A 21,124-nucleotide genomic window follows, 5' to 3' on the forward strand; every position below is an offset into this window, starting at 1 on the left:
ATTAAAATTTCACAGATTAATATGACCTTGGTAATCCAGGAGCCAAAAGCAACTTGAGAGGAATTTCCGTGGAATCTGCAATCAAAAGGCGAGAGATTTACCAAACTCTGTTGAATTGTGAAGAAAGAAAGATACAGTATACAAATGAAATGGGAAGAATTATTAGGTGAATTTAAGCTGACTATAGGCACCAGCCGCCTACAATAAGAGGAAGTAAACACTGTGTTCTCATCCCAAGACATCAGCTGGTAAATGGAAACTTAAAAATAAATAAAATATATTAGAAACCTTAACAGAGAAAATTTGCAGGTGACATAGAGGATTACGGTTTCATTATTCCAAAAATCGGATGGATCTTGACTGAAGAATCCACAACAAGAAAAACTTTGACAAAAACTGATCTTACATAATAAGTACTAAATCAATCAATCATACACAATAATAATTCCCATCATAATAATTTCCATCGATATTAATTGAATACAGGTAATATGAATAATCAGTTATACAAAAATTTATTAAGGCACGAACAAAAGGAAAAAATTTTCTGATTTGAGTATCATTTGTTCACTAATCTGAAAAAGATGGAGAGAGATGAGGCCCAATCGAAGATCTAAGACCCTTCAGTTTGACCATCAGGCTCCTTTTCCTCCGTCTTTTCATCTCCAGTTTCATCAACTTTCTTTTCGCTGATTTTTAAACGTAGTGGCTGATCCATCAATTCCTGCAAAATGAAGAACAATTGAATTTACGACAATGTGTTTTCAGTCAAGCTGATATATAAAGAAACTTATGGAGAAATTATTCATCAACAAATTGCATAAATACTTAAAATCAAAAGTAACAAAGAATAAATTTACAATTTAAATCCACATAAAGCTTTCACAAGCTATTTGACATTTAAAATTCGTAGCAATATTCTCACGATTCTCGACTTTAAAGTTAACATTTCTTCACTGCTTGTCGTTGTTGTATGTTAAATCAGCTAGTAAAACACTTGTATTAAGAGGGAAGGATTCATGTTTAGACCTGATACTTAAAAGGAGATGTATAGCAATTAGCAAGAATTGAAACAAGGGGGCAGTTGAGACTTGAATGAGGGAACAAAAATAAATAGGAGTCAGGAATGCATTACCGTGACTATAGAGACAAGTTTTTGTGAACAAAAATGTAGAACATTTTATAAATTGAAAGGAACATCAAACTTATGTCGTAGACAATCTCAAAATAAAAAAGAGTTCTAGTCAGTAATCAACTTCATATGCCCCAACACCAATGCAGTAAGTCTAGTAACCATATTAACCAACACTTATGGTCTATGGATAGTGATCTCTAAGCAGAGGCAAAAAACAGTGCAAAATGATGCAAAGTGCAAAAAATATAGAATACATTTGATTACCTTCCCATTTAGAGTAGAAATTGCAGCATCAGCTTACTCCTTTGTGGCAAATGAAAGAAAGCCATAACCAGCAGACTGCCCTGAAGAGGTACCAAAAACAACTCTAGCTGAAACTGGGTTAAAGGCAAAGAAAAATTCTCTGAGATGATTCGACCAGACTTTCCAAGCAAGATTCGACACATAAAGCTTATGGTGCGTCTCACGAGAAGGAACAATTCGCTGAGAAGAAGGTGATGAAGGTCTCTTGAATCTCCTTGCAAACTCTAACCTTATTATTCTCCCATTTTTTTGCCTTATAATCTGAAAATAATCCACATAGCAAAAAACCCATATAAAAAATCATCACAAAAAATTAAAAAATTAAAAATAAAAATAGAATTCTTTAAAAAAAAAAAGAAGAAGCCTATAGTTTTATAAAGAAAGAATGAACCTCGACATCTTTAACGCTCCCACATTGGCCAAAAAGATCTTTGATATCAGCAACCGTAAAACCCATGGCAAATTCAACACAAAAAGATTTCTTTTCACATTTGATTTCTGGGTTTTCTCTGTTTCAGTTTCTACGCCTACTTCTTGCACGGTAGGGAGGAGTAGAACACCCAGCTTTTTTCGGGTGCTGATTAATGGAGAGATTGAGAAATTGTGGGAAAGGACAGGGTTAGACATGGAAATGTGGGAAGTTAGGGAAGAGTCTTGTGGGTCTGGGACATGAGAGAGTTTGGAACATGAAGTGTAGCGTGGAAAGGAGAATGCTGCTCCTGCTTCGACGGCTGCCACTGTTTTTGAGTTTTTCAGTAAACAGCAAAGATTTCGAATTTCTTATTCAAATTGCAAAAGATTTCAACTTTGAAGAAGTGGATAAGAGATTTTATTTGGCGGGTTAACATGGTCAATTTTTTTTCTGTTTTTTTTTTTTAAATACTATGAGTACTATTTGAGAAAAAAAATGGAAATTACATAAACTAAGGGAAAATGACAATAGGAAAAAAGGAAGAAACTTGAACACTATTAATTTTCTCTCACATTTCCTCTTTTCCTTATTCAGTTATCAGCCCTTAAGTTGATTAATTTTTCTGAATTAAACAAAAAACATTTACAGTATTTTCCAGCAAAGCTGAAATGCTGAAACTTCAAAGCCTCAACGCAGGATTGCTGCAGCTGCAATAGTAATAAGTCCTGAGTCCCGATATGAAGAGAAGTCAATAGGACGACTAGGGGAAATAGAATGTTAATGAAACTTATTTTGTATTTTGTAAGATTTTTGAGTTCTTATTCTAAAATTTGCTTGGGGTTGAGGTTTAATTTATCATAATAAAATCATTGTTAAGCCCAAATCCTTTCTAATAGAGGGAGGATCACCAACTATCAAACGCATAAGTTACCGTTTCAAATAGGCCCCTCCATTGTTAACCGTCTGGATACGACCATGCTCAGCCCAACTTAACTAATGGGCACTGGCTATTCATTCTAGCCCCAGTCTAACCCAATCGACACTTTACATGCGATAACATAACTGAGAGAGTTGACAAAATTACAATATAATCTCTGCTTGCAAGTCATTGCATCATGTTATCTTCTATGATGCAATAAGGAATAAGAATATGAAATTTGGCTGAATCAGAAAGCATGGTGTGTCTCTTCTACAAGTCTTGAAACGAATTCGAAGTTGCAAGAAAGAAGCAAAGCTTAAAGGAGGCAAAGCACAATCTAAAGAAGGTTTAAGCCCAAGGCATTCGGGACATAATATAACTGTCTTCTTTCTAGTGTATTTTCTCGGGGTTCTTTTCTTTTCCCTTGATAAATGCAAAAGTTGTGGACAACCAATCACTCCTGTTTCTTTTTCTTCCCACTGTACAACCTATTCCTTTTCAAAAAGTGGTACTCAAAGTGATTAGACTTGAAGACTTATATACACTTTAAAAAATTGTTATCAATTGCTTTGCTTTAGTAACTTTCATGGATCCAGCGCAAAGAACAAAAACTTGGGGGCTCGCATGACAGAAGCTCTATCGGGTACCCATTTTTTCAACACGTATTTCTTTACTCGAGGCAATTTCCTTTTCTTTTCATTATTAGATATATTTTTGTTTTTTGGAGAGTTTTTCAATATTATTAGATCTCAGGGCAAGAAACAATACCCAGATTGGTCTTCACAGAATAATTTTCCAAACTGAATGGCATTAAGCAACAATGTCATCGGTGCAGTCAACTTTGTTGCCATGCTGCTCTCAATTCCAATCATTGGTGCTGGAATCTGGCTTGCAAATCAACCAGACAATTCTTGCGTGAAGATATTACAATGGCCTGTTATAGTATTGGGAGTCTTAATCTTGGTTGTAGCTCTAGCAGGCTTTATAGGAGGGTTTTGGCGCATCCCCTGGCTCCTTATTGCTTACCTTGTGGGCATGCTCATCCTCATCATATTGCTTGCATGCTTGGTTGTTTTCATCTATGTGGTTACCATTAGAGGTTCAGGCCACCTTGCACCTAGTCGGGCATACTTGGAATATCATCTGGAAGATTTCTCAGGCTGGCTTCAACGAAGAGTCAGAAGTTCTTACAAGTGGGAAAGGATAAAAGCCTGTCTCAGCTCAACAGAGATGTGTGCCCATCTGAACCAGAGTTATACAATGGCTATCGATTTCTTTAATTCTCATCTAACTCCTATAGAGGTAAATCTCAGTTTTTTTGCTTAGTTTCAAATTCCCTACATCTCAATGCCGAATGTGGAGTTCTATATTTTTCCATAAATACCTTGAAGTGGTTATATGTTTATTTTTCCTTCAGTTTAAAATCTTCTGAAATTTCTCCTGTTAGTCTTTTTACGAATAAAGCAAATTTCAGCTTCTTAAAATTACTTCAACCATTGTTTTGGAAAAGAATAAGAAAGTTTATGAGGTATGTCAAGGCATAAATCCTTGTTTATTGCAAGAAAAGAATATGAGAGCTATGCCATTTTCTTGTCAGAATTCTTGAAATCCTCTTCTGGGATCGAATTTTTTCCCTAATCATGCTTAACAATATTCTAAGACCAAGTTTTCTAAGAATTAGGCATGCATGGTAAGGTAATTAGATTCTGCAACCATGTGTTAAATCTCTTTTAGTCTTTTCTAAAGTATTATCATCTTTATCTTTATTCTTTGTGCTTTTTCTTTACAGTCTGGATGCTGTAAACCACCTACCGAATGTGGATATACGTTTGTAAATCCAACATACTGGATCAGCCCCATTAACAACATAGCAGACCCGGATTGCATACAGTGGAACAATGACCAAACGGAACTCTGCTACAATTGTAATTCGTGCAAAGCAGGATTACTTGCAAATCTGAAGCAAGAATGGAGAAAAGCCGATATAATACTGCTTGTAACTCTTATTGCTTTGATAAGTGTATATTTGATAGGGTGTTGTGCCTTTAGGAATGCCAAAACCGAGGACATATTTAGAAGATACAAACAAGGTTATACGTGAGAAGTAATTAATAGTAAGTTGGTCGCGGTGCAATTGGGGCTGGTTTGTATGCAGTTTTGATTTTGTGACTTTGTATAAGCAGATATTTTCCTTATTTAAATTTAGTTGAAAACTGTGTTGGTACTGAATGTTTTCATTACAGGGTAGAAATTTGTGTAAAAGCTGGCAGTGATGAGCTGTGTGCAATATGCGGGTGGCACCGAAAATATCTATTGCTTTTACTGTCAATCAGAACTTGGACTTTGAGGGTGGGGTTCATGACAAATTGTAAATCACTGTCTGACAATATATAGAAAATGTCTGGATTTCGATGACAAAACTAAGAAATGGGTCATAGGGTCTTGGCACGGATCTCCATCACTTCTGCCTCTGTGCAGGTAAATCTTAGTAGCTAATGTTGAAAATTAAACAAGATTAGTTCTCCAGGAAAGCATGAAGCGTGAATTGGGGGGCAGAAGCCTGAAATACCGGTTTTGGAATTTGGAAAATAGAGTAAAGACTAACCAAACAATATCAGTATAGCCGAAAGTGATACTCGTCCGAGATACAATACCACCAAATGATCTTCAGTAAAATGCTGAGCAGTTCTAAATATCACCCACCTCTTCCTATTTCGGTATTTCCCCATGCATATTATACGATCTTTTGCCTTCTATTTGTTTTCAGAACATTTCTGCATGTCCAAACCATATTCATTTAAAACCCACTTTTCAGAACCATCCTAACGTAATTTAAACTATCGACAAATATTTTTACCTGCTCGAGAACTATAAATATGTTTGGTTTTTGTTCCCCTGTTCTAATCCAATTAAAGAATAATAATTCCCCACAACCGAAGCATTTGACCCTAGAGAGATATTTTACATTGCTATACTTCAGTATCTTACTTCAGAGATTTGGCAAATCAGGTATTCCAGTTTGAGTCACTTGCAAACAAGTCATTTGATCAGATGCAATTTTTTCAGGTTGTGAGGAAATTATGCTTGGTTAGAACTGAAAATTAATACAATCCCGATTGAAAATGTACAACAGGGAAATTGAAGCTCATTCTTTCCAAAGAAGGGATTCAATTCATCGTGATTCGTGCCCCTTTAGCGGGCCTAAAATTGGAAAATATAGCCCCATCGTCTTCAATATATTCTTCATTATTTCTGTTCCCATATATTCCTGCTCTAAGCTATTCCACTTCCTGTTCGCAATTAGAATTAGACCGCGGACAACAAACTATCCCCAGAAAGATCCTCTCAGAATCCTCTCTCTCCAAGATGGCAGCAAACAACACCATCGTTGGTACAATCAACTTCATCACCTTGCTTCTCTCAATTCCAATCATTGGTGCTGGAATTTGGCTCGCTAACGAACCAGACAATTCTTGCGTGAAGATTTTGCAATGGCCTCTTATAATTCTAGGAATGTCAATCTCCATTGTGGCTCTATTAGGTTTCGTAGGAGGGTGTTGGCGCATCAATTGGCTCCTCATCTTTTACCTTGTTGCAATGTTCATCCTTATAGTACTGTTTGCATGTTTGGTTGTTTTAATATATGTGATCACCAACACCGGTTCTGGGCACCCTGCACCTGGTCGCACATACTTGGAACATGACCTTGATGATTTTTCTGGTTGGCTTCGTCAAAAGGTCGTCAGTCCTTATAAGTGGAATCGGATAAGATCCTGCCTTAACTCAACGGATATGTGTTCTGAGTTAAACCAGAGATATCGGATAGCTCAGGATTTCTTCAATGCTCGGTTAACCTCTATACAGGTAAACATTATGATTTCATCTTTTTAAGTTCCGTTTGATTTTCGTTCATTTCATCTTAGATACGGAACTTGTAATGCATAAAAAGAAGTAAAGAATTAGACAAAGCAATGTAGTTTGATTCTCCAACCACGAAAAATTATTCTTTTTAACCTTTATTCATTTCTTCTTTTGGTCTTTTTACAGTATGGATGTTGTATGCCCCCAGCTGAATGTGGGTACACCTATATAAACCCAACCTATTGGCTGACTCCCAACAACACAGCAGCAAGTATGGATTGCTTGCAATGGAGCAATGAGCAGATGCAGCTTTGCTTCCATTGCGATTCATGCAAAGCTGGATTGCTTGCTAATTTGACCAAAGAATGGAGAAGGGTAGACATAATATTGTTCATAACTCTTGTTGTTTTGATATGCGTATATTTGATAGGATTTTGTTGTGCCTTCAGAAAATTTAAAACTGGAGATTCATCTCCAAGGCGCAACAAACAAAATACATAAGGCCTAGTACTAACTAGTTAGGAGCTACTTCTACTTTTTTTTCTTTTCTACATTAATGTAAAGTTGGAAGAGAGAGAAGAACTTGGAACATCTTTGCGTTATTCACGGAGGCACCGAAAGATGATGTTTTGTGGGGTTTCATCTCCAACTTTGTCTTTCTTCTCAATTAACAACTTTGTATTTTCTATGGCAAATTCTGAATAATGGTAAATTCAAAATAGATTTGGGCTGGGTTTTCATGTTTCTTCGCAAACCTGACCCCTAGTCGACTCAGTCTAGAACAGTAAAAGAGGTTTTGGACTTTCCATGTTTCATTACAAACTTTTACCCTGCTCAAACTCAACTCAACAGAAAGAGGCCGAAACTACATTTATGACCCATATTTATTCTTTATACGAATCGGATCTTTTAATTGAATTGGATCTAGAACCAGCCCAATCTCTACGGGCTTGGAACCTAGTGCTCAAAAACATTTCCAAACCAGTACATCTGCTCTCTCTCATTTCTTCGACTAGCACTAGAAAAATCCAATAAGCTGAATCTTTGGAACCTTTTTGAATAAGATATTGTCTGCTTCACATGGATAACAGCAATAATTATGTTCTTTTTTTCGCCCATTGTCCCAAGCCAAGGAAACAACAAGATTTCCCTCCAGTGGAGCATGTGCTGGATAGTTTGGTGTAAAGCATTCCTCATGCTTGTATTTGGCCATATGTCAGCGTCCCATTCATTCCAGAGAATTTACCAATGAATCATTCTATTTTGGACTTCAGGTTCCCGAAATGTTATGATCAAGAAGCAAAATTTCCAGATTCTAATAAAACTACTACTTTGATAACTTAAAGCTGTTCTATTAATGGACATTAAAGAATCAATGTCCGACAAAACGTTCGAGCAAGTCTGTTTCTTACAAGTCTAATGGTCACATCTACAGAAGGAAACTCAGAATTAGCGTTCAAATGAGATAAATTTTCTTTTCGAGTAGTCCTATGATCTCATCTTAAGTGGTCTAGGATTCTTAAACTAGAGAATTTATGAAGGTCACTGGTTGTCAAAGCTGATCGTCTAGCAAATTCTCATAGGAAAAATGTTATTCATGTCTGCCAAAATCCAGGCAATTACAGGGAACTTGACTCGTGTAAAGCCATTGTTGAAGGCTGAAGACTCGTCGTACGTACTAGCCAAATTGCACAAGCAAGAGGAAATTTCCTCGCCACAACTAGGTCTTCACGCGTAAGTTTGTTGTGGGGAGTGGGGGGCGGTTGGAAAGAAAGGACTGCTTTAAAATGGGTCAGTAAATAGACTCCAATTTTTAAGGCTTTCCAAACGTAAAACCATTTTAAAGGAGAAGCACGAGTTCATCAATGAAATGAACAAGCTGGTTGACTTTTACACCCCACTTTTCTTCCTTCAATTTCAGGTCAATATAAATGTGGCTGTAAATGAACGCTGGCATAAGTTGAACACGAATCAGGATACGAAGTTTCCATCCCTCCAAGTTGAGCTAGGCTCAGCCTTTTATGTTTTAAAACCAGAGATATTTTTGGTCCAGATGTGACTGGTCCTACTCCTTCCAATGGTTAAGGCTCACGCATGTCTAGAAATTAAGACAAAATCCAGTTATCACATGTTCAACAATGTCCTTGGTAGTTCACTACACCATCAAGAGAGTTATATTATAGATGTCTATTGTCCTAAATATTTAATAAATTTATATTTGATATATTTTAATATATAAATTTTATATATTATTAATGAATAAGATAATATTATTTTATTAATAAAAAAGTTTTTTTAAAAAATAAATTTTATGTATTTTATAAAAATTTATATTCAATCATTAATTAATTAAATGGTATAATTTAATTCATTAATATTATATAAAATTTATATACTATAATATATTAAATATAAATTCATATTTAATATTAACAACAAACGCAATATGTCACATCGTACAATGTCCAATGAATAATGTAATTAGAGTTAATTACATATTTATGTATAACATAGGCCAAACGTTAATATAACAAAAGCATCAAGATCTTCTCGTATTTTCTTTTTCTCTTTTGGTAGGATTCCGTGCCTGAATAAACGGAATATGTTAAAATAACTAGTTATATGGATTACGGAGCATTGTTGAATACTGTTAAATCCATACACCAGGTTTGACATTAGATACACTAATTTAAGTCAGAGTTGACTTTTTTGTCCTTGTTTTGAAATCTGAATTAATTGTTCAACCGGCGCTTGCATTGAACTAGATTCATGTCTCCTCTGCAAGCAATATTGGACAGGCATCAATGAGGGGCTCTTCTAAAATTTGAAGTGAGGAAAAATCAACTGATTCGGAACTAATCAGAAGTAATGTCTTTTTAAATTATAAATTTATCTTTAACCTTTAATATTATGCATTTAAATTATCTTAAATTTTTAATTTTTAAAAATTTAATCAGTATTCATGATATCACGATATCTAAAGTAATATTCTAAGTAATGTCTTTTTAAAAGTTAAGAATATGACATTGATATTTTTCGTCTATTAAATTCATTTTTGTTGGAATGATGAGAAATTGAATTAATTTTAATTCCTAACCACACATGTCAACAACAGGCTGCGTTGGGCAAGCACCCAAACTTCACAAAACAGGTTCGCTTACCTAAATCAAGCTTGTATAACATCAAAATTGATGACTATCTTAATCAAGATTCTCAATAAAAAAAGGTATAAATGGATGTATTGACATATATATATATATATTAACAATTTGAAAACATTAGTATTCATATAGATATTGCCATAATCCTTGAGCTTGACCCCATCATACTCAAATGGGACAATTTATGGGAGATAACTCTTGCGGCCTCTTGTTGGTTAGATATTGCCACCCTAAAGCTAACCAATAATATCCCAAGTGCCTTAACAAGAACTGCAAGCCATCCTAATCTAAATAATGAAACACATCGGACTGTTCCTCAAGATCACATAAAATTCCAAAGGAGGAGTTTTCATTTAGAGGGGAGGTCCCTCCAAGTTGGGTTCCATAACTGATGATTGAAAAAATGTGATCCCAATCCCAGACACTGTAGGGTAGCTCCGGCATTTCATAAAGGTGCCTCACATTCGTTCTTATCCACTCAATAAACATCTTCTTGGCCTTTGACCAAAAATAAAAATTTAGAGTTGGCCCATATTTTTCAGGGATGGAGACCCACAATATCTAAATCTGTCACGAGGAAATGCAAATCTGGTGGGGAGTTGGTAAATATTATTATTGTTTTAGAATTATGAATGTTCTTACACTAGTATCCTCGCCCAAGATTAGTGAAATTGATGTGCTTGTCTTGATTAACATGATGATATTAGGTTTCCTTAAATTTAAAAAGAGATATATTTTTATCATAACAGTTTTGAGATCATAAGACGTAAAAGAGTTTTAAAATCAAAATAAATGAGAGAATCGTCATCAATATTTGTTAGGATATGATTAACCACTTAAATATTTATCTTTTTAATAAAACTATAAAAATATGTTTAAAGTTTATCAAAATGATAAATTTTAATTTATAAAAAATCAGGTTGAGTCCGAAAGTCGATTACGTGTGGGGAATGATTAGCACCCCCACAACGCTCATAAATTGGTATCATTTAATTATGCACTATTTTCGATGTTGGATAAAAATAGTTTTGATTTGAAATTTAATACTAATTTTCTTCGTTTTTAAAAAATATTTTTGCTAAAATTTTTATTTAAAAATATTGAAAAAATCTTTAAGTTAAAGAATTATCTTAAAATTCTTCAACATCTAAGCAGAATTTAAAATAACTCTTTTCGCTTAAGATTTAACACAACAATCCTTAAAATAAAATAATACTCTTTATAAAAAATTATTGGTGACTCTCCAACATTTAGGTAAAGTACTAAAAATTATTTCTTTTCGAATATTATTTTTATTTTATTTTGTAATATAACAATTTTTTAAAAGTATTATTCTTTTTTTATTATAAAATATTTTATCACTAAGTAGTAAATAAAAATTAAAGATAGAATCATGCAAGTAATTACTAATAATAACATGCTAACGTATGCATGCCAATGAATGTTATGTAGGATGAGATGTAATTTTAAAGTTAGATTTTTAAGTATAATGAGATCACCGCGACTTTCCAACATTTTGGCAGAGTTTAGGTGTGACTGTTTATATTTAAGATCCTAATTTACTATCATACTTTTTATTTATTAATCTTATTATTAATGCGAATTAAGAAATCATGTGAAAAGACTTAACGAAGTAAAATTTCTTAAATACCTCATCATCTAGGCGACATTCGAGAACAAATTGCTTCAAATAAAATTTTCACACGTGTCCTTAATATTTTTAGGATTTTGGATTGTAAAGGATTTTAAATTTTATAGGGGGTTTTAGAAACCTAGAATTTTGAAAATTAAAAAATAATGTTTAAGGTTTCATTTTTAAGAAAATACGAATATTTCTAAAAATTCTTAACATCTAGGTGGATTTTCGAAGCAAGTTCGATTTTAGTGATTTTTGAAAATTAATTAAAAAAAATTTTTTTTGAAAATTTATTAATAATAATTCCCCAACATCTTGGTGAAATTATTTCTATAAAAAAATATTTTTTTATTCCCTCCAACATCTAGGCAGGGAAAATAATAATAATAATAAATATTTTTTTGAACATTTTTAATATATATTTTTTAATTGTTTTCATTTTTATTATTATTAAAACAATGAGACATTTATTCTAACAAATTTATAAATTTATCATGCAAGAATAAATAAAACAAACTCAAAATAACAAAAATAATAATATAAAAAATTTTAAAAATTAAAAAAAAATTCTACCTAAACCGGATCGGTCAACGGTCTGATCAACATTGGTTTAGACCGATCTGACCGGTTTTGTGGTTCTGTCAGTGGATCGAGCAGTTCAGTGGTTTAAACCGATTCACTAACGGTTCGTCTGGACCGGTTCAAGGTTGGCTGAAGCAGGTTGGCGGGTCGATTTACACGGATCCCCGATCGGATCCGAGTCCACGCAGGGATCTTCCTTGATTAAAACGGCGTTGTTTTGGGTCTTTCCCTAAACGACGTCGTTTTATGTTTTGTTTTCCTATATATAACTAAAGATTTTTTTTAGTTCATTATTTTATATTTCAAAAAAAAAGGGGGAAAGAGAGAGAAAGAGCTCTAGGGGAAAGCTCCGGGCTCTTGCCGGCCTCCGTCGACGGGGTTGTCGGTGGTCGTCGGTGGCCAAAAAATTTTAATAATACTCCCAGAAGCGCTCTTCAACGCGCTCTTCCTGGATCTGATGTCCATTTTACTAGAAACAGCCTCGATCAACATAGATCGGGACTCAAAGTTTTTATTCTCATTTTTTTTTGTTTTGTTGAAACAAGACTGACGTGCTTTTTACTTTTATAGGTAGCTTTGGCATTGGGTTCCTCCCTACGAGGAGAACTGTGTTTGTCTTTTTTTTTTGTTTATTTTTTTTGTGGTCTGGCTTGGGTTTTATTTTTTTTTGGTTTATAGATGGGTAAGAAGTTTTGTGGGAGGCTTGGATTAGGGAGCTAGTATGGGACTGAGCTTGTTGAAAGGGAGGCTGGGCAGTGATGAAGGGTAGGCCCTTCGTGTCCGAGAAAATCGATTAAGGGAAAGAAATTGAGGGTTTTTAAGGAGTTCAAAAGGGAACAGATGGTGACAGGGTGGCTGTAGGATGGCTGTCTAATCTGGTGGCTAGACAAGGGGCTGGTCGGGTAGGAAAGTGGGTTGTAGGGTGGCTGGTCGGGGCCGGCAGCAACACCGTACACCAGTCACCCTACTTTTTTTTTTCTTTTTTCTCTTTCTTTTTTTTCTTTTATAATTAATAATTATTTTAAAATATATATTTTTTATTTTTATTATTATTATTATTATTATTATTAGACCCAGATAAAATCGATGTCTACAGTTGTCCCTCTTTGTACATTATTGAGAATTAAGAATATGGCAAAGACAAAGACAACGATTTTATTCGAAAGCAAATCGTGAAAATTTTTTTGAAAAAAAACACAAAACAATTGGGATGACACCACAAGTCGAAAAGTAATAAATCGACCAAGATAACACTGTGAATCGAATTTATGCCCAGAGGTCTTAGAATTATGTTTGGAGGTCTTAAGAATCATGCCAGGAGGTCTTACAAAATCGATCAGGATAACACCACAAGTCAAAAATAATGAATCGATTGAGACAACACCGTAAATCAAATTTATGTCCGGAGGTTTTACAGAATCGATTGAAACAACACCACAAGTCAAAAAATCAAGAATTGATTGGGATAACATCGCAAATAGAATTATGCCCGGAGGTCTTAGAAATCATGCCTGAAGGTCTTATAGAATCATGTCTGGAAGTCTTATAGAATCGATTGAGACAATACCATAAGTCAAAAAATGAAAAATCGATCGGGATAACACTGCGAATCGAAATTATACCCGGAGATAGTAGAAATCATACCCGGAGGTCTTACGAAATCATGTCTGGATGTCTTATAAAATCGACTGAGATAACATCATAAGTCAAAAAATGAAGAATTGATCGGGATAACACCGTGAATCAAAATTATATCCAAAGGTTTTACAAAATCGGTTATGATAACACCGCAAGTCAAAAAATAAGAAATCAATTGAGATAACATCGTGAATCAAAATTATACCCGGAGAACTTAGAAATCATGCCCGGAAGACTTAGAAATCATGCCCGAAGGTCTTACAGAATTAACTGGGATAATATCGTAAGTCAAAAAAAAATAAAAAATCGATCGGGATAACACCTCGAATTGAAATTATGTCCGAAAATCTTAGAGATTATGTCCAGAAGTCTTATAAATCTCAAAATCTTTGAATACTTCTCATAATCAGAGGCAATAAAACTTTAAATTTTGAAAATCTTTTAATTTTGAAAGTCGTGCGCAGAGGCTTTTAGAGATTATGCCCGGAAGTTTTACAAATCTTAAAATCTTTGAATACTCCTTGTAATTAGAGGTAATGAAACTTTAAAAATTTTAAAATCTTTTAAAACATGGCTTTTGCCTGATCAAAGAATTTTAAGACTCTAAAGTCTTTTCTGATGAAGGTTCCCTTTAAACAGAGGCTTTGAAATCTTGATTGAAATTGGTTCCTTTTAAACAGAGGCTTTGAAATCTTGATTGAGAACGGTTCTTCTTAAACAGAAACTTTAAAACTTTAAAAACATGCCCCCATTTTTTTTTTCTTTTTAATACTTACAAAGTTGATAAATGTAAACATGATACAAATGTCTATTCTCATCAAATGATGCTAATGAAAATGTCAATGCAAATGTCAATGCCAACGTAAGAATGCAAATGCTTGATACATTTGACTTTTTTATAAAGCAAATGACAATGTCCTTTTTATGTAGATGCCCCTACAAATACCTTTTCTTAGGATGCAGATGCCATTATGCAAATACAAATTCTTCTTCTGTTGTGAATGCAAATATGTTATACAAATGTCAATGCAAGTGATGCAAATACGATGTCTTTCTTGTGATGCAGATGCAAGCGATGTAAATGTAAAGACTATTCTTATTTTTTTTAATTTTATTTAAATTTTTATTATTTTATTTTCACCCAAAAAAGATCTCAGTATTATGTGCAAAATGCTCAAATAATCTTAAAAATTTTTAAAAGTGATAAAAAAATTACCCCACATAAAGTATTTTTGCAATTGAATGAAAAAATTTAAAACTTAAGACTTTTGAATCTCTTGAAAATTGATGATTACTATTTAGAAGGCTCATGGGTGAGGTAATTGACAATTCTTTTTTTTTTTCACTGGTGGCATATCTTATGTAAAGCTCGACGAGGTTGCAAGAATTTCTTTTGGGCTCACAAAAGAGATAATTTTTTAAAACACTTCTTTTATTGAAAACGTGATACTCCAATCTAAGTCAAAACTAGCCATTGCTTTTCAAACAAGATTTGAGAAGAAGATAAAGCTGATTTTTTTTTTAAAAAAAAAGTTTTTAATGGGTACTGATCTTTCAAAAGGCTTTATATTAAGACTTTTTATTTCGAATAGAACCTTGAAACTCTGAAATTCATTATGAGGCTTCAAAAATGACTTTAGCTCTAAACTGCCCTTTTGAGGTTTTCACCTTAGAGCTATTTTTTTTTTATCAATGAAGAATTTAACAAGTATATACAAATTCAAAGATATTGCTCTTCAATACAAGTATCCACATTTGATCAAAATGGGCCTTTCAGGGTGTGTAATGTAGGCCGAGGTTAAGGGTTTTGAAAGAATGGATAAATAGGCTTAAAATATATTATTCAGTGTAATTAGACTAAGGATCTTAAGGAGCATTCTCTGACTTTCTTCCTTTGCTTTTTTTTAAAACATTTAGCTTTAATTTCAGTAACTTTACTCACCTTTTTTTTTCCTTGAATTCTCATTTTCAAGGTACATATTTTCTCTTTGTTAATTTTTTATTTTTTAAAATTCTGATTGAAGCTTCAAATTTTTATCTCCAAAGTTTCTTTACTCTTTCTTGGAAATACCCAACTTTATCTTTAGCTATTCACATTCCTGAATCTTGAGATTCCAATTGAAGCCTTCTTCATTTTTAATCCCAGACTTTCACTTTCGAGGGGCGGGTTAGATGCTTTTGATATCGGATACTTTTCTTGAAGTTAATCTTGAATGTATCCTAATTTTGCCCCCTAATGTAGAAAATGATCCTTGGCTAGGGTTTATTTTGAAACAAAAAATTTAATAGGCTCAAATGGGTAGCTAATGGATAATTTTTATGTACGAGAAGGATAGAGAAAGATGGTCATTCATCATTTCAAACATGATCACTTGGCTAGAAAAGCAAATCATTGAATATGTCCTTTTTATTTTTTTTCTCTTTTTTTTTACTTTTTTTTATTTTTTTTATGTCCCATCCTTTTTTACTCAAAGTTTTAATGACGATCAAGTCGTATAAGATCGATCGCATAGTTTAAAAAAGCTCTTTGGGCTTCAAAATTTTTTGGTATTTTCTTGATGAAAGGAAGAAAAAAGGTATAAAGGTATGAAATAAATTGTCTTAGATAGAAAAAGATTTTTTTTTCTTTTTCTCAATTTGCCTTAAGACATGGAACAAAGGTTATTTAAGAAAAAGGCTCAAGTGTTTTTGTATCTATGGTCATAGTAAAATTTTGACACACATTGAATTATCAATTAAAAATTTGAAACAGTATCTAATTTTTGAAATTCAAAACAAACTTTCAAAATTAATCTTTTTTGTTATTTGCCCAATAGAAAATTATCGATCCTTTAAGGTCTGAACTCAAACTCACATTCTCTGAAAGGTTATGGTTAATGGGTCCAATCATTTAAGTGATTAAGGACATGAAAGTATTTGAAAAGGTGTGGAGGTATTTGATCACTATTTCCTGTAAGAATCATTTCATTTTTATTGCAAAAAAAAACTTTTTTTTTTTTTAAAGTTACTTATGTGGGACTTTTATTCAAACAAATGCATAAAGAGAAAATTTCATGAAAAAGATCCAAAGTGTTCAATTCTTCCAAAATAAGTTAGATAACTTTTAGAGACATAATGCACATGTCATACATATACAATACAAAATATCATCCTATCCTGATTTTCAAAACTCGAAACCTCTATATTCATCTCAACTTCTCACATTTGACAATTGTATGGAGTTAACAACTTTCATTATTCTATTACCTCTGGAGTCAGAATACCATTCTTGATAAGATCTTCAACATTTTCTTTCAATTGCTTGTATTTTTTAGTTGAGTGGCCAATTACCCCCATATGGTAATCACACTTGGCATTAGGATTGTAACTCCTTGCTGATGGATTTAGTGTTGTTTTCAGAGGCACATGAGTGAGATATCGACCTTTTATTAGCAAAGGTAAAACGTGAGAAATAAGGATGGATAATTTTTTTTTATCATTATTTGGTCTCTTTCGATTCTTTGTCGGTCAGGTGATGGATTCAAATGTAAGAACAAGATCATGAATGATCACTTGAGGATGAGAGTTTGTTGAAAAGCTCAAATGCTGGCTTGGTTGGCAAAGATATGGGTTTTGATATAACTTATGGTAGGGTGATGAGGTTGATAAGCAAGATAAAGATTGTACGAGATAAAGCTATTAGGTAGATACCTCTTCATTGTGTTGCTTGCACCTTTCTTTTATTTTGTGATTTTGATGTACTTTTTTTTAACATATGTGGCATCTTTTAACTTAATCCTGTCACTATTGATTGTATTTTCTATAATTTCATCAGAAATTACCATGTTCAAAAAGTTTTTGAAGATATTTCCAATCATTCTTTCATAATAGAGAGTGTCCAAAGAATTGACAAACAGAATAGTAATTTTTTTCTTTGACAAGGGTAGTTGTACTTGGGCTACTATGTCTTTCCATCTATATGCATATTCTTTGAATATTTCAGTTGATCTTTTCTTCATGTTATGCAAGGACAATTTATTTGGTACCATATCTTCAGTATGCTTGTATTATGCTAGAAAAACCTTAGTCAATTTATTTCAATAGCAAATCTTACTTTGATCTAATGAGCATACCATCTTACTGCAGGTCTAGTGAGACTATTTTGAAAGTAATTAATCAATAATTTATCATCATGAGTGTAGCCTATTATCTTTCGACAGTACATGATAATATGTGTTAAAGAGCATTTCGTTCCATCGTACTTCTCAAAACTTAGGGCTTTGAATTTTGATGGTATAACAAGATCAGGTACTAGACTAAGTTCACTGGTGCCAATATTCTCGTACACATCATGGCTTTCAATTGCTTTCAATCTCCCTTCCAACAGATCATACTTATCTTTCATCATTATATCTTCTGATGGATCTGGCATTCTTTTTAATTTCTTCAATTCTTTATGATCAACCATATTAGGTACAGTAGTGAAGTCGTGAAGAGTATGCCCAGGATTAACATTTGTTTGAACTATCGGTAACTTGGCAAAATGGCCAATAAAAGGTTGATGAGTTGTTAGAGGTGCTTATGCCGCATGGGGATCTTAAACATATATGAATCCAGATGGATACAATGGTATCTCAGCAGTTGTTTCTTTCCTTATTTTGTACTTTTCAATAACTCTTTTTTCTTTTGTCACTTTCACTATCATCTGTTTTAATTCTACCAGTTGTCTATTCATGTTCTATTGTATTCTTGTGACTGTTTCATTGATCTCTCCTTGAGCTTTTTCTACTCTGTCAATTTGATTCACGTCTTCATTTTTTATGACTCTGGTATAGACTCGAGTGCTATAAATGTACAGACTGAACTGACCTCATTTCCTAAGATAGCTATCCTTGAACCTTTTATTAATTATCAGAAGTTAGAAATGCACAACATGAATTTTATTATCAAAAATATTTTGGCTTTGAAGGTTTAACAAAATCATATTCATAATTATCATCTTTTATCTTTAACTAGCATGAAAAACATAAATTCAAACAGATGATGCATGATGTGCAAGCTAAATTTTATTATTATTAAGAAAGGGGAAACTCAAGTTTCATCATATATTCTGGCTGGATTATCTAAAGACATTCTTTTCTCTTCAAAAGTTTGATGAAAGTATATTCACAACTTTCACTCTTTTTCACTGGCTCCAATTATTAAAGGTGGACGGAGGTATCAATTCATAAAAATTTAGGCAAAAAAAAGTTGTCATTCATTTCAAAAGTATCAAGTTTACACATCATAAACCATTCTAGGACTAGGGCCAAAAAGTGTCAGACCTGCTCCACTTCCTTTTGTTTCACCTAAAAAATAGTTGACTATGATTACTAGGGAGGACCACTCTTTGCTTAAAAAGTTTTTATTCATCATTCTGACCAACTTTACTATTGCCTGCAGCACTGTCTACTATTTCGACATGGATCAAAAAAGGGTTCTCATGAATAACTGGCTTTATCTTGGCATCAAAACTCAGATATTCGACTTTCATCAATCTCTGTACCCTATGTTTCAAAGCTGTGCAGTCTTTCAGAGAATGGCCCACAATACCAAAATGGTATTCACATTAGACATTAGGGTTATACCATTTAAGAAAAGGTGATTTGTGAGGTTCAGCAGAGATAGGGGCAATAAGGTAATTCCTTAGGAGTAGCAGGTATAACTCTGTGTAGGACATGGGTATTAGATTAATAGGGGCTTTTTCTTTGGTGTTGCTAGAGTTTTTTCGTCCTATAGTTAGTTTGCTTTGTTGAAAAGGTACTGATATAGTTAGTCTCGAGGTGAATTAAGAAACTCTGGGTTAAAAATTGGGCTAATAAAGTGATGATTGGATAGCATGCTGAACAAGCGATTCTGAAATGTAAGGTGTAAGACGTGAATTCAAGTGTGAAAATTTTGAAGGTTGCATGACACTTGGGGGGCTTAATCCTAGGTGCTTGGAAATGAGGTTGGAAGTAGTCATAAGGAAGATTTAGGAACGGGTTAGGACTTGAGATAATTGGTGATGGTTGTTTGAAGCCAGGTGACTCTTTATTGGAAATCAAACTCTTGAGCTCAGTCATTTACGTGGTTAGTTCACCCATTCCTCTCTTGAGTTCGCCTAAACTTCGATCACTGTTCAAATCATCTAATGCCTTAATATGCTCTGAAAGAGTGCTAGAACTAAAAGAAGCTGATTGATCTTAACTTGATGGAATTAAAAGTGACAACGATCCTTGAAGAAGAACAAACTCAACTCCACCACCACCTTTAACCATTTCTATCAATTGAGTCATTTATCGTTTCATCTCTCGAAGTTCAAGCCATAATTCCTCTTAATTCAACTCCAAAGCACTAATCCTTGCTTCAAATTGATCTCTCATTTTTGCCATTCTAATTTCTACCAAGACAGACATTTTATTTTTGGACTTAGACCAAAAATTTTAGACTATTACCCTTATTGAATGAATATTGCAAAAATAAAAATACACAAAGTATGTTTATGAATACATGAATATGAGAATCTTACGAAATGCATATATATTTATGACAATAGATTTTTATATGTACAAAGACCCAAATAAAAATTTTCATCAACCATGAATGTGTATGCAAAAAAATGCAATGTTATGTTACAAGAAAGGTGGGATATGAAATGCAATGTATGTTCCATACGACCCTATTATTCATAAATCTATATGCATGAAAGGTGATGACATATTTACATGAATGGTGAGATGTATTCTTATGACTAATGCAACATACTTGTATGAAATGCATGGACCTACTATATGTATAAGATATGTATGTATGAAATGCAATGCATGTGTTGTGCCGACTTAATAAAATAAACATTGCCTTAAGATACGTAACGAAATAGAATGCATGCACTATTTATCAAAAAGTGCATGGGATGCATGTACATGAAGTAAAATACGTGTGCTACCTATTGATATGGATGGGATGGAATGCACGTATTATCCTATTAGAATGGGCATAAGATGAGATACATGTATGATGTATGAAATGCGAAAGATGAAATAAAATATGAAATTTTTTGTTTTGAGAAGGAAAAAAGAAGGAAATAAGGCTTGAAAATTAGTCTTTATTTGGCAAATAAACAAAGAATTTAAGAAAAATTCTTAATCTTTAGAAATGTTCTTTTATCTTTTTTTTCTTTTTTTTTCAATGATTAACCCAAAATAAATATCACATATTCAAATATAATGCACACAATCAATAAAATAAAATAAAATAAAATGACTCAAGAATTCAAAACAAACAAAGAAAATGATATAATAACCATACGACAAAATAATATAACGTATAATGTCTTAAATTTTGGTAATTTTCTAAAAAAGTGGCATGGCTCTATCCTAGGCAGGCTTCTTATGACTCACGATGTGCTAGGTTAAGATTTATATGTCTAAAGGTTCTTAGACTATTCCTCACATCATCGCCTATAATAGACTAGTAA

At 33.2% G+C, this 21,124-nt stretch overlaps 2 protein-coding genes and 1 pseudogene across 4 annotated transcripts; 2 read left to right on the top strand and 1 right to left on the bottom strand.

Moving 5' to 3' along the window:
- Window positions 1–474: 474 nt before the first annotated feature.
- LOC111289371 (33 kDa ribonucleoprotein, chloroplastic-like) lies at window positions 475–2,200 on the bottom strand (annotated as a pseudogene). Its single transcript, XR_016346667.1, has 3 exons — window positions 1,830–2,200; window positions 1,400–1,699; window positions 475–724 (listed from the first exon to the last, which is right to left on the bottom strand). The product of XR_016346667.1 is annotated as a 33 kDa ribonucleoprotein, chloroplastic-like (transcript).
- Window positions 2,201–3,249: 1,049 nt separating this feature from the next.
- On the top strand, window positions 3,250–5,199 carry LOC111290742 (protein TORNADO 2-like). 2 transcript variants are annotated; one of them, XM_022882192.2, is made up of 3 exons: window positions 3,250–3,412; window positions 3,523–4,071; window positions 4,559–5,199. In XM_022882192.2, the coding sequence occupies exons 2-3, from the start codon at window positions 3,574–3,576 to the stop codon at window positions 4,868–4,870; spliced, it is 810 nt and encodes a 269-aa protein (XP_022737927.2). In that variant the 5' UTR covers window positions 3,250–3,412; window positions 3,523–3,573; the 3' UTR covers window positions 4,871–5,199. The 2 variants fall into 2 exon arrangements, with proteins under 2 accessions (XP_022737927.2, XP_089623618.1); XM_089767492.1 differs by having other exon boundaries at window positions 3,250–4,071.
- A 362-nt stretch (window positions 5,200–5,561) lies between these two features.
- LOC111291143 (protein TORNADO 2-like) lies at window positions 5,562–8,793 on the top strand. Its single transcript, XM_022882754.2, has 2 exons — window positions 5,562–6,633; window positions 6,817–8,793. The coding sequence occupies exons 1-2, from the start codon at window positions 6,136–6,138 to the stop codon at window positions 7,129–7,131; spliced, it is 813 nt and encodes a 270-aa protein (XP_022738489.1). The 5' UTR covers window positions 5,562–6,135; the 3' UTR covers window positions 7,132–8,793.
- The last annotated feature ends 12,331 nt before the right edge of the window (window positions 8,794–21,124 follow it).

The sequence above is a fragment of the Durio zibethinus genome, chromosome 11 (assembly GCF_047325235.1).
Source record: "Durio zibethinus cultivar Kanyao isolate XHJ-2024 chromosome 11, ASM4732523v1, whole genome shotgun sequence".
Lineage (NCBI taxonomy): Eukaryota > Viridiplantae > Streptophyta > Magnoliopsida > Malvales > Malvaceae > Durio > Durio zibethinus.